We start from the raw sequence: 14,930 nt of genomic DNA on the forward strand, positions 1-14,930 counted from the left end.
TAATCAAAACTGGCCTGAGGAAGAAGTCAGAAATAGATTCACACTACAGGAAGGGACATGAATAATGTCTGAAACTAAGCCCTTCATACTGCACACTTGGAAAGAGGAACTGGAAGGAGAGGAGATATTGGTATGAACTGATAAGAGAGTAAGAAAAACACTGCAAGCTGAACTAAGGAGGAAGGAACAGGCCCAGTGCTGGTTCCTGATCTCACCACCAGGACCAGCAGGGTTACTTAGATATACTCATTCTCTGTCTCTTTTCTGATCATGATGTCTATTGGGCACAAGAATATTTTCAAGTGCCACTGCAATAAAACTAAGGCTCTACCACCTTTTGTTAAATTCAAGCCAAGAAGGTCAGCAGAGGACTAGAAAGCAGTAAGTTACTTATCTTTATAACAACATCATGTGAAAGCTAGGGCACTAAAATATACTACAAAACCATTGGCATGAATTCCTAAAATAACTGAGGACCTGAAATCAGTTTAGGAAAAGCAGCACTTACCAACGAGAAACAAAGTAGAATGAATATGGGAGGAAAAATGTGGGAGCATGCCTGGATAGTCCTAAAGGATCTATTGGTTTATAAATGCTTATTATTAAAGACTAGAGCATTTTGAGATTAAGGAATAATCCAGGATTCACTTTGTGAACTTGGCCTTGCATCAGAACTTGAGTGCACTTGAATGATTAGGTCTAAGTAGATGATGTACTGTTGCAAAGGTTCATATAAGCACCTCATGGATATACAGTCACATGAAAAAGGGTTGGAGCATCACAGCTATGAATAGTAGAGATGATTAGAAGATGTTAAAATGAAGATGAAAAGAACACCCAGGATTCACTCTTAAGGTAAGGACCTAGTTTGTCCGAGCCACTGTCAGACAATCTATCTCCACCTTCCTCTCATTGCAAGTTCTGCTGGATTTGTGATTTTTGAGATGTTTTCCAGGTTTCAGCTATATTAAAATTCTTCTTGGAGCATCTAATAAATTTTCATTGGCCTTTAATGACTATTCAACTTTAGCTGCTCTATATAGGGAATAGGTTTATTTTCTATGAATTTTCTGTGCTACTGTCCAGAAAGTACACATCTCTTAGCCTTAAGGATGCAGAACAAGTTGTTATCTCTTAAAATTTTACATAGCATGCATCTTAACAGTTTGGAGATTGGTATGCTGACAATGGGATTTTTTTCCCCCAACAACTTCAATTCCCAGTTGGAAAGAGAATAAAAACAACTCAATTTGGGGGATGGAAAAAAATGAAACAAAATGCTGCCATGTATGTCATAAAACTTATAAAAGAAATGCATAAAAATTTCAAATGTTCAACCAAGTAGGGTAATGTTAATTGTGTATTTCAGTCTTTGAATATATAGAATGCTTTGTAGGAGATGGTGAGCATTCAGTTCTAGTAAAAATAAGAGAGGACACACATTATTCCTACCACAAGAAGCTTCACAGCACTGAGCAAGCTTGGTTCATAGATCAACAAGCTTGCTCAGTGTGATGATAATAGATTACATAGCCTCATAATTTTTAGTTATAATATGTAATTTTCCCTTCCTCATCCCCCATAATTAGCTGATGATAGTGTGCAAGAAAAATTATTTTCCAAAGCCTATGTGATTTATTGTTCCAATGGGATCCACATTTAAGCTCTTACTCAATCAGATAATTATTAGTATTACTAATCAAGGAGGACAGAGAAAGAAATGAGTATGAATCATTTTGAGTACCAAATTCAATTCACTAGCTCTATCAATGTGAGAAAATCATTCAAACTTTCTGTTCTAAACAGTCTTCACAAACATCATTTGTCCATTGGAAAGTGGTTTGCATAATACAAAATGCTCTATCCATGTAAATTATTATTGTTATGTCTCTTTAAATATCAACCTTTGATCTATGTGATGCCATTAACACAAATGACACAACATAGAAATAAGGGTACATATTATTTTTGAATTTATACTGTTAAAAGAGTTAAACATTAAAGGCCATTAGAGATGGCTTTAATGTCTTGGTAACCTACATAAGCAAAGCAAAATCTAAGCCAGACTCAATGCACTTGAATCTAAGAAAGTAAAATTTAAGAACAAGCAATCACAAACAGCCAACTAGGCTTTCCCAAATAAGGCAACTGCTTAAGCTACAGCCAATCAAATAATTTCCTTGCTTTGCTTCTGCATCTTCTCTATTAAAACTCTTCCCTTAGCTCCTGCAGTAGAGCTAAATACTTTCAGTTAGGTGCTGCCCAATTTGAATCAATGTTCACTCAAACTCTTGAAAATTTTAATGTGCCTCAGTTTATCTTTTAACAATATACTTCACCTTTGATTCCAGAAATCAACTATTACATTGAGACAGAATCATCCCTGGATTTCAGAATGGTAACAGGAATAACCATTTCCGTGGTTAAAAGGGGACCAAGAGATCATCTTCCAGTCATCAAAAATAATATTTTCATTAAACTGTAATGGTAGGCTTGTGACAGTGATAGTTAAAAGGAATTTTACTGATTTGTACATAAAAATATCATTGTCCAGAGTAGGGTAATATATATATATATATATATATATATATATATATATGTATGTATATATATGTATGTATAATATACATATACAGGAAGAGTTTTAATTGACTTCTCATTATAAAATCATGCTGAATAAAATTAAAATCTGCACATTCCAGATCAGTTTGTTTGGGGTTTTCCTTCCTATCCACTGACTGCACAAAACCTCTGCAGGTGCCATTACTGTTAGAGTACTACTGGAGATAAAACAGGACAGGTCAAAAATGTACATCAAAGGCACCAATTTGACACAAATGGTTATTCTGTTTGACATATATCATATCACAGTTGGTAGCTGAAGTGTTTATTTGAAATTTAAATGCTGATTAAGTCCTTTGCCTGTTTTTGGAAGCACATACAAACAGTCCTAGTCCTGTTTTTGCAAGCACATACAAAGCTAAATATACCAACTCTCATGAAATCAAAAGAAGCATGCATAGCATGTCAGGCAGTCATTGTTGTTATTACCAATAAACAAAAATGTGTGTGCTTCCCCAATCCCAGTGCTCAAATGTGCTCTGTGTTTATGGAGTAACTTAATGGAAAAAAAATCATCTGGGTTAAGAGTCTGACGACTCTGGCTCAGGGGTGTACCTGGGTCTCAACATCTGTCAGCTTTCTGGTCTGCTCTGCGGTCTGAGAGAGGAGGCTGGTCCCTATCTCGAGCATGGTGGCTGTGTGGTTCTGAACTGCATTCTGCTGTATCTGAGCCATCTCCGACTTCATATTTTCCACAATGTAATTCTCAATCTGCAAGAGATAAAGGACAAAACATACTACATTATAAGCAAAGTCTTTCAGTTGAAGCATGTAATATTTACAATGATAAAACAAGACACAGCTGGCAAATCAGCCATCTGGCAGGAATCCTCAGCATCTCTGGGAGCTGGGGAAATGGGAGCAGAGCACACAGGAACACAGTTGCTAACAAACCCGTAATATACTGATGCACATATATAATCAACACAATCACAATGAAAATTCACACTTGGATAGTGCTTTCTCATTTAACCCTTACAGCAAAGATAGAGAGTTTAGCACAGATGACCTCGCTGTTCTTTTTGTTTTATAGCTGAGGAAACAGAATTAGAGAAGGTCAACGATGAGCCTAAGGTCACCAGCAAAAATTCAGCAGAGTTAGCACAACAATTTAAATCTAAATCTTGGTTCTCTGGTCTTTTCATTATACCATATTGAACACTTATCTCTGAGAAATATTCAGCCTCCTCTGTAATGAAAAATAAAAGACCAGGCTGGGTCAGGGAAATGGGACAAGGAGTGGGAGGGGGGCAGATACCCAAAACACAAGCCTTTAAGGGAATCTTAACATATAGGCAACAGCATATGAAATGAGCTGCAGAGCCTCAGAGCTAGCTAAAACTATGATCAGTGCTCCTTTGCAAGCTCAAAAAAAGGCACTGAAAATATGGTCCATAAAGCAGCATTTGCCCTTCTCGCCTCGGGGAATGTTTGGTCCTTTATGGTGCCATCTTAGAGAATATTATGGTTGTAAAATAAATGGTACCATAGGGGGCAAGAAGAATTATTAAGTGACTTACTATGAGGGAGCCCGTTAGGCACTTGGGAGAATAAAACTGAGGATATTTTTCATATGCTTGAAAAATACAGAAAGAAGCCTGCACTTCCCTGTCAGTGCACTTAATTCTCCCCCACAACTGTGTGGTGACTACATTTTATTACCCAATTACACATAAGGGGAAACTGCATCCCAGAGAAGTCCGGTCCAAGGCCACACACCACAAAAATAGCCAGACTTGGATTTGAGTGCTGAAGTCCTTAACTTTCATACCAACACTGCTAACCACTTGATAGTTCTGCCAAGTCGTGCTTCATAAGCTGGGTTCCAAATTATTAACAGCTACGTGATTTTTACTGATTTAGTGAACCAAAATACATCCACTATTTTATAATCTATAGTAACACTATTGTCATGTAATAAACACAGCTTAAAACTAAATTCTTCTTTGTAACTTTGGCAGTTCACTTTCTAACAACATTTCTTGCTTATTTCTATTTATCAAACATGAGTCTGTCCCAAGCTAAAGAAAATGAAAGGTCAGAATCAAACTCATTGTTATTAATAAGTGCTGACTTTGTTCTTGGTCAATATAAGGTAACTCCCCTTCAACCTTTCAAGTCCCCTTCCCAAATTAGAAGTAGGGGGAAAGTTTCAACACACAAAAATTTATTCTAAAACAAATACAAAATAGATTAGAACACATATCTGGAAATTATCTTAACAAAACTTAAGGTCTCTAGGGTAAATTTAATCTTGGCTTTATTCCAACTGAACTAACATATTTTAACAACAGTGGAAGGGTAGAGGAAAGGAGGGTGGGTTGGAGTAAAAGACATCTATTGTTTTAGATTCTGCATCATATGTTCCCTCTTTTCTAAATAACTTCCCCTTAACTTTCTTTTGGGAAATTGTCTTTTCCCCCTTCAGAACAAATGCTTTGGGTGGAGTTGTCCCACCCTAACTTCAGGGTTAGGTACATGTTTGAGCCTAACAATCAGAATGCTCTGCTCCTGCTTAGAGAGAATAAATTGTTCAAGAATGAAAAGGTACTGTGAGCAAGGCCAGTAAGTCTCAGTTATGCAATTTTGTCTAACTAGCCTACAAAGGAACTTCCTTTTCCTCTGTGGTAAGCTGGTAACATATATGCCTGACACTGTTGATGCCCCATTTTGCCATCACAAAACTAGAGCCAGTCTAAGAATAAGGCTAAGTCAGAAAGATAGATACGTAGGCCAGGTGATACAGACAGAAGGATACTTTTAGAGCATCTCCATCCTGTCATGTTTTTAGCCAGATCCACCCTTGGACATTCAGTTATAAATTCTGTGATGTCCCCTTGAGCAGCCCACTTTTTTTTTTTCTTTTGCGTCAATCACATTGATTTAGTTTCTAACAAAACCAAAGAAGTCTTGACTGATAAATCTGATGGATGTTTAGCGAAGGAAGCCTCAGACAGGCACACATTAGCAGTATGTTCCTTGCTTATCCAGGGAATTTGGGGCTTTATATAAATGTGTATATTCTCAAAAATGGCAGATAAGTCTCCATCATGGAGATGATACCTACCATTTACAGCTGACATTTATCCACTGTCTACCATGTGGCAGGCACTGAGCTAAGTGCTTTCCTTTCACAAAAGCGCTTAAATCTCACAACAACTTTATATGGTAGGTATTGTTATAGCCGTTTATAGGTAAGACTACCGAGGCTTAGAAAATCCACAACTTGCTCAAGAACAAACAAGAATTTGGCACCCCCAGTGTCAAAACCCAGGTTTTTAACCTCTAACCTTTTCATCTTAAACACTACTTAATTACCCTATGCATTTTATTACATAGGTCCTAAACCTTGTGTGTTTATCCAAACTGCACGGGGAGCATTTTAAAAATGCAGATGGAGGTGCAATATACCAGAACTTTGAATCAGAATTTTCAAGGGTATGTACTAGGAAACTATATATTTTTAAAACTTCATAGCGTAATTCTGATTCAGGCAAAGAGCAATGCTTCTCAAAGTGTGGTCCATAGAATAACTGCCTATATCAGAACTATTTATGAACAGTCTTCTATGAGATAAGAAAATTATAGCAGAATGCAAATTATCTATGTTGCTAAGCATACTGGTGTATGTGTGTGTGTGTATGTTTGTATGTGTGTGTGTGTGTGTGTGTGTGTGTGTGTGTGTGTGTATATATATATATATATATATATATATATATATATATAAATAAAGGAAGTAATGCTCCAATGCTTTAATTTACATTCTGGTCCTAGCTTCTTACCTTGTTCACAAAATGGCAATTTCCTTGAGTAAAAGTGATTTAGACGGTCAAATTATTCTATGCCAGATTCCCTGGTTACCAAGAAATTTCAAATAACAACTTGGTTTCCTATGCAGATTTCTCTCCTGAGAGAAAGTTCACTAATCAGTGAGCTCCAATACAGATGTGCTTGATAATTACATATCAATTTCTTATTCAGTTGGTTAGTGGAGTCAGTTCCCAGACTTTGATTTGCTCTGGGTGTAATAATAATCACGTGCCCCAGTCTCCACAGAGGAGGACACCCTCTGGCATAGAGCGACTATTATATCAAGGTTCAGCTGCTTTGTGGTCCTATCTCTGTTAGATACTATCTATTCATCTATTCTGTATTATTGTGCTTTTTAAAAAAAACTGTAAAAATTAACACCAGCAAAGCAAAATATCTGCTTTATGCCAGTATTTATCACAAAGAGCTTCCCAATTCTGCTGACCCTGTTGTAGAAATAAAGTAGGTCTCCAACCTATCCTAAAATTCTTATTGGGGCTGCCATGATGAGTAACATGAATCTAACTCTAGCTAATTATTTTTTAATCAAATGGGGCTGCTCTAAGAGTAACTGCTTTTTAATGCAAAAGGTAATGGCACACTGAAGTAGCAAAAACCAGATGTAGTTGATTTAAAGGCTGAGGAGAGAGGCAGAAGTCAAATATACAATGTGTGATTAATAAGGAGGACTACTTTCATCTTAATCTCTAAACATTCCTCTGTAGATGTATAACTGTGAAATCCATCTTCATGTGCTATACTAGCCAGGTTCAGAAAAGACTTGTAACAAATTTGATTGTATTCATATATTCTGTACTGGTTTCAAAATATGTTTACAGAATATGATGGCTACTTCAAGGTTCAATGTTTTATAGACATCTAAGATGTGAATCTTAAGCTTACAATTTGCTGACCACAAGAGCTAATGGGTTATAAAGTAGGAGATTCCCAATCTGAATCATAAAATTATTTGACTATACTGTCACTCTCAGTGTCTGACTCCAGAGTTTTATAAAGTATTGGCCAAAAAACTAGTAAGAGGATGTAGGATGTGATTTGAAAGGACATAATAAATGGTAAACGATGATTTTAACGTAAGGAAATAATGTTACATTTGTAAAGTGATTTAGTGTTTACAAAGAGCTTTCATACACTGTCTGACTTGATTCTTATACCAACGTTACAAGGGAAGTATTGACTCCATTTATGGTTTAAGAACTTGAGGCTCAGAGGCCTTAGGTGTCTTGTTAGAAATGAAAGAAAGGACTCAAATCTATCTTCGGACGTTCCACTAACCTCAGAGTTATGGGAACTGTTTCGTTGTTGGATTGGTTGGCTATTTGATTGACTGATTAAATTGATTTACTGATCTCAGTTTTAGCCAGCTCACTGAAAATTCATTTACTTTTTCCTTTTAGAAAAACATGCAACATTAGAGGGTGATTACTTCACTCTGCTTCACCATATTAGAGGCCAAATTAATTTGAGATGAGGTGAGAGGTCTAGGGCCAGGTATTTGGAAAGTTCACTTTGCTAGCACTTTTAATACAATGGGTCATTAAAAATCCTCTCATCAACACCTACCTTTTTTTCTTAGTATGCAGTTTATAATAATATGTTTGTCTTCTTCCTCTGATTTTATTTCTTACAAACTACTGTTAAATATAACAAAGGTAATAACAACAATGACAATATGCTAAGCCTCTACCAAAGCTAGGTTATGTACCAGGTTTTACAAAGATATATCTCACTGACTACTTGTAACAATCCAGCCACTCTATTATTTTTTCTCATTTCACTGATAAGGAAACAGGCTCCAGAAGTTAAGCAAATCATCTGTGATCACATAATAAGTTGCGGTAGAGCTGTTATGCTGCTTTGAAAGAAGCTAGATGGCCCCTCAGGATATGCTCCTTTTATAGGATGGTCACCCATCAAGCACAAGCACACTATCACAAATGTCATAGACAAATTCTGGTAACACACAATATTCATACAGGGAATACATAAATTGAAGGCTACAGAATGGATGACGTGAGACTGTCCAAAGACAGATAATTTTTCATTTTTTTATTTAATTGTTTTCACAGTGATTGATGGCTGTAATATCCTAGGAAATGTTATAGGTGGTGAGAAAGGAAATGTACAGTCCACTGTATGACAAGTAGCATTATTAAACAGAGAAAAAAATATTTTTAAGAAGTGAAGATTATCATCCATTTGTAGTTCACTCATAAATCGCACACCCATGTCTTTTGCCCAATGACGAGTAGAGAATTAATGCTATCATTTTCCACTACAAAAGAGAGTTCTGGGAAGGATCTCTTACTGGGCCCTCAAAATTCTTGCCACTTCATGTTCATGAGAACCAAAATCTGTGTGAGATTATGATATGTCTTGCATGTGAAACGCATTCGCTATCATTTCACTTCAAGAGGTCACTTCAAGGAATCTCTTAAATCTCTTAAACGACAGCTTATCTTAAAGCACAAAGAACAGAATTTCCCCATGTAATTCTTAAGAAAATAACATTTTAAGCCCTATAAAAATTGACACAGGCATTGTTCACTTAAAATATGTTGTAGATTAAGTGGACTCTCATTGAATGTTGCTGCATATGGTATTACTCAGTTATGGCAAAACAACCATGAAATAAAGTAAAAGGGTAAATATGGGAAAGCAATAAAAAGGTAAAGCAATGTAAAAAAAATGCCTTAAATATTGATGCTTTTATCAAATATCATTGTTTCATAAATCCGTGGCAATCCTGAAAATGCAACCAAATCTAGGTTTATGGTTTTATAAAAAAGAAGGCTGAGGCCAAATATATTATTTGCTAGAATTTCTATTATTAGAATTTCCAGTATACTGGTTTTTTTATGAAATGGAGAAGTATAATTAATTGTCTTTATAGACAATATATCTACTTAGCTGACATTTGAAACAGCTTTTGTACTGATATGTGTGACACGCATCCCGCTTTTCACTTCAGTATCTGAAAAAATACTACTTACAGAAGAAAGAAAACCATTAGAATAAGTGAGCTGGCAGAGACATTAAATATTATGAGCTCCAAGAATCTCATTTTATAGTCCTGGTGACTGAGGTTCAGAGAGGTTATAGAAAGCAAGGTGAAACAACTAATTAATGTCAGATGTCGGGCTGTGGTCACTCAGTGTGTGGGAAACTCAGACTTAACATCAGCAGGCTGAGTCAACAACAACGGCTGCTGGTATTGTTGGCCTACCCCACATTTCTTTTCCTATCCCTTGTTTCCTGCTACTTGCTTTACTTCTGATGGCTCCTGATTTGAGGCTACCCTTTCACAATATTAATTCATGCTTAGCAGTTTTGGGGGTTTTAACTTTGCTTTCTGGACTCTACCCTTGCTTTCCAGCACTAATGCCCACTAGCTGCTCCTTAGTCAATGAGCCTGTCTCCCCCTGATTTTATTCTCCCTATGCATCACCCCACAAATGGAAAAAACTGAGACCAGACTCTATATTAGTTCAGGCTTATGAACCCTACATCAGTTCACTTCAGTCCTAGCAAATATGCGATGAACGCATCCTATGCACTAAGTCTGGTACCAGGTATTACCAATACAAAGGGTTGAGTCTCGTTGGAAATAAATGCTTATTAGATGGGTCATTTCAATAGACGGTGAATACTCTGGAGTTTACCTCTGACTATATTTCTTCCTGTAAATATTATCTCTTTTTGATAAGAAGAAGCTCTCAGCTACTGAAATTAATAATGTTGGGGGGACGTTTGTTATATCCCCTCCAAAAGAGTAACAGCAACATCCTTGCTGAGGCATATGGAGAAGCTAACTTCAACAGTACCCCAGAAAAATCCCATATGAATAAATTCTTCTTCAATCATTTTCTTGGTTATGACTCTTTTAAGACCACATTTTTGTGGCTGCTGAAAGTTGCCATTTCACATATAGTGCCCCATAGTTGTGTCAGGACCCAGGAAAATCATTCTCTCTTCACATAAACAGATGAGATGTTTCCTGCACCAAAACACACCTCACTAGCCTGGAACCTCCCTTTTACATCCCACCTTTTCACACACAGGAAAAGTCAGAGTCACGAAACTTTAAAAATATTTATAAATGTCTCCTTAATTTTTCTCTTTACATTTTTTAAAGGGAGATGAAATGTAAATAACACACTCAGCCAGGAGTCAGGTTATCTGTGTTTTAATCCAGGTACTATTGTTGATTTACTCTGTGAACTTGGACAAGTTACTTAAGCAAATTGGGTTTTAGATCTTCATATAGAAATGAAGGGCTGGTTTAGATTCTTTTTAATATCTTTTGAAGCTCTCAAATTACTTCATTTAAAACATCCTGTACAAAGCACAGGAGTCTGCAATATTTTAATTTTTATTTATTATAGAAAATCAAAATATGGACGGATATATCTATGTCTATAAAATATATAGTACATATCCTTGCTTGTGGCAGTTAGAAAACAATGATACAGGAACACAACAGAAAAGTCATGGATCAAATCTCTATAGCACGCACATCTGTTTTAAGATAAAGAGCTAGAACCTCTGATTCCCTTAATCTCCAGGCACCATTCTGCCCAAAATATATTCCTTGCCTTCCTCCAACACAACCTGGCTATCTTCTTATGTTTCTTATGTCAATGAATGGCACTACCACCACCTTCCCATTCACCCAAGTCACAGGAAGCATCTTTGACTATTCCTTATCTTCATTTTCTGTATTTAATCAGCACCAGATTGCATTGCTTCTGTTTCCTGAAGGGTGCCTAGGTCCATCCCTCTCTCCTCTTCCCCTTCTCTCTGCCATATCTTTTTATCCTCACTGGCACTGACTTAGGGCAGACTCTTGTCATTTTTCTTCTGGATTTGTTAATGGCCTAATAACTGGTCTCCAGAATCCAGACTTGCTTCCTCCAATCTATCATCCGTGGCATAACCAAAGGATCTGATCGATCTAAAACACAGATTTGGCCTTGCCACGCCACTTCTTAAACTTTCAGTAGCTTCCACCACCTGCAGCTAAAGTCACAACTCCTTAATCAGCAATGAAGAATCCTTATGATCCAGACTCGGTTTCCCTCTCCCTACATGTACCTTATGCTCCAGACCTACCAAATTATTTGCCTTTTTCCAAACATACATTATTTTCTTTTGCTTCCATGCCTTTGCATATAATTTGTTCTGATGGGAAGGTTCCTTTTCTACCTCATCCTCCCTTTTCCTCGGTTAGGTCCTGATTTTCAATATCAGTTCAAATTTTTTCTCCTCAAGGAGACTTTTCACTTTTAGTTATATTTGTTCCTGAAAGTATGAAATATCACATTAGCAACTTTCAGTGAGGTCTTTTTGAGTGTCAATGGGACCAATGTAAATGATGCAAAAGTAGACAGGTCTGAAGACAAATATCCTCACTCATGGGACCACATAACCCTATCTTGTCTTCCTGTATCTTCCCTACTTTTCTTTTCTCAATCATCTCTGTTATGGGTAATTATTTAAATTAAGTAAAATCCAGCAAACACATTGAAAATGAGCCATGTGTTAATCACTGGACTATACAATGAAAGCAAAAGAATGAGTAAAACTTGATTCTGATGATCAAGACTGTTTATAATGCAAGTGTGATACAAGTGCTGGAATGAAGGTACAAATGTCCTTCCTGCCTGCTGGGGTAGGATGAAGGAAGGAATGATTCTTCTAAATGAGGGAATCAAGGACATCTTCCAGGAAGCAATCCCAAATGAATGTGGCAGGGAGGGCACAAATTTCTTATGTCTGCCTTAATGCACAAAAATGTGGTCTGGAAAACCTGGAGGATGCGGGGATAAAGAAGGAAGCCAGAAAGACTATGACAGCATGCAAGGAACTGTGCTTGCTTAGGTAAGGTGACTTTCCTGACCATCTCTTGAAATGTTCAGGAAATCAAGAGATAAATCAGTCAGAAGCATAGGCATGTCACTGAGGCCACACACACAGGGCAAGGGCATGCTATCAGATTTTTAACGTGAGATTCATTAAAAAGCTCAGGCAGATAATTTCTTAGCACTTAACTAAATTTTCACACACACTAAGCATAAAATTTACCCCTTTAATAAAACATATAAGTGCACTTCTGTGTGTGTGTATACATATATGGTGTGTGTGTGTATTTATTTTCACACATATGCTCTCACACACATATATTCTTATACTCTCAACCTACATGTTTCAGATTTTACATTCACACTTTGTGGTTCTGTTCATTTCATTGTAGTTTACTTCATTAAAGATTCAAGTAACATAACTAATGCATCACTTTCCTCTGGATGAGGTATGTTTTATGTCAGATTTAATCAGTATAGATAATGCCTGTTAAACAGTCATGGACAGCTTCAGTATCTGCCAAGCAACTAAGAAACCTTTCTCCCAAATTCTGAATTTACACTTAGATGACAGAAAAAAGGGAAGAACCACAAAGCAATTTTGTATACATGGTTTTTGTATCAGTGAAAGTGATAGTTTTTAAACTAAAGAACATATTGTTTCAAACAGAAAACTGCAAACGTAAATTCCTTTAATTTAATGCTTTTTAGTTTCTTATCTGGAATGAAATTTAACCCCCCACACATTACATAAAATGCATTCTGGTTCACTTAAAAAGAAAGAGCTCTGACATCTGAACTGGAGACCACCCCAACAGACGGTAGGTTGTGGGCAACTGACAGGGTAAAAGAGACTCTCCACAGAATAATTCTAAGAAACATCTTCTGTAAACTACATTTTTTTCCTCCTATGACAAACAGCAGTGATGCAAACAAGTAACTTATGATGTTCATTTTTTTAAGGGAAACCTCCTGTGTTAAATGAAAACACTGCAAGACAGATCATGAAATCTAAGTACTCAGCATATGATATAAGAGACACACTAACAAAAATTCAAAAGCCTTAATAATGAAGGAATTTATAGATTTTCAGGAATACCGCTAGTAGGTAGAAAAATGCCATCATTTTACTCTGGTATTTCATATAAAATTGCAAGGTATTAGCACTTAAAATCTAACCTTATTCCAATAAAACCCCGCTATTCAACATTCTGACTTTTTAGGCTATTATTTTCCCACACATGCTGTTTCTTTTTTTGAAATACAGTTGCTCTACTTGTCTTCCTTATCTTCTATAATATCCCTTAAGTTTATGATTGCGTTTTTAAACTAACTTTTATCTGCTTAAATGTGGCAAAATTAATGGTAAGAGCATGTGTGCATGTATATATTTCTCCTACAATAGGGGATTCCTCAATGGAATGTACAAGAAGTTTGTACAGTCATAAAACTGTCAAAGTCATTGTATAATACACATTCCAAAGCATTCTGTGTGAGGTCTAATTTTTCCTGAATAATATTTGTTGAGTAGTTTTTATTTAAATTACCTTTGGTCTAAGTACTAGAAAGGTTAGTAGGCTGGAAATAGTTATTCAAAGCATAAGAAAGGGACAGTGATTGCTGACATCTTATAAATGAAATAAAATCCCCATTTTTCCTCACTTTGACCAAAGGATGACAGACACTGGACATTGTTTCTTCTTTCACAAAGTCCATTTTGGTGCCCTAGTGATGCTTGTTACATCTCAAGTGTTATTGGAAGGGTGCCCTAATTACCATTACAATGAATTAGTCTCTCTTAGAATTAACCTCACACCACAAGAGAGAATGAAACTGAGCATGAGTAACTTTAAAATACCTGCTCCCATTACCACATGCATTGCCAGGGGAATTCTGTAAAAGTTTGTTTTAAAGACTCACTCATCTAGTTTTGGGAGCTGTAGACCACCTCACAGTGTTCCTTTTGATTTCATCCCATCCCCAACAAGCAATGACCACTCAAAACCATTTGTTTTTCACTAACTGAAAGAAGGTTGGTCTACTTTTTGGAAAGTCTAAAGCTTGGAAACTTAGAAATATTTTTTAAATCATGAAATACACTGTTAATAGACACCATAAAGCTAGCATTAAAAAATTAGCAGATGGGGCTTCCGTGGTGGCGCAGTGGTTGAGAGTCCGCCTGCCAATGCAGGGGACACGGGTTCGTGCCCCGGTCCGGGAGGATCCCACATGCCGCGGAGCGGCTGGGCCCGTGGGCCATGGCTGCTGAGCCTGTGCGTCCGGAGCCTGTGTTCTGCAAGGGGAGAGGCCGCAATGGTGAGAGGCCCGCGTACCACACACACACAAAAAAAATTAGCAGATGTCATATTTTGACATATTTGGTTTGAATTTTCTTTCTTTTTGTTTTTAGTAAGAAATAAAATGTTATCTGGACAATAACAAAAGCACCCCCTCCAAACACACACACACATCTTGAAGTTGATGTGAACTTATACAACATAGGTATATACCTAAAATCATAAGCTATATACTGTCTAGTATATTTTCTAGATTTATAAAAACATTACCTTATTATTAGGCTCCTTAAACTCTCCTATTTTTTAATCAACATTATGT

General features: G+C 36.6%; 1 protein-coding gene across 2 annotated transcripts in view; it reads right to left on the reverse strand.

Moving 5' to 3' along the window:
- Nucleotides 1-14,930, reverse strand: part of ANGPT1 (angiopoietin 1) — a 255,413-nt gene that overhangs the window by 92,168 nt on the left and 148,315 nt on the right. For both annotated transcript variants that reach the window (XM_065895011.1, XM_065895012.1), the window contains exon 2: nucleotides 3,178-3,333. In XM_065895011.1, coding sequence (XP_065751083.1) covers nucleotides 3,178-3,333 — 156 coding nt within the window. The remainder of the gene's footprint in view (nucleotides 1-3,177; nucleotides 3,334-14,930) is intronic.

Source organism: Phocoena phocoena, chromosome 17 (genome assembly GCF_963924675.1).
Source record: "Phocoena phocoena chromosome 17, mPhoPho1.1, whole genome shotgun sequence".
Taxonomy (NCBI): Eukaryota; Metazoa; Chordata; class Mammalia; order Artiodactyla; family Phocoenidae; genus Phocoena; species Phocoena phocoena.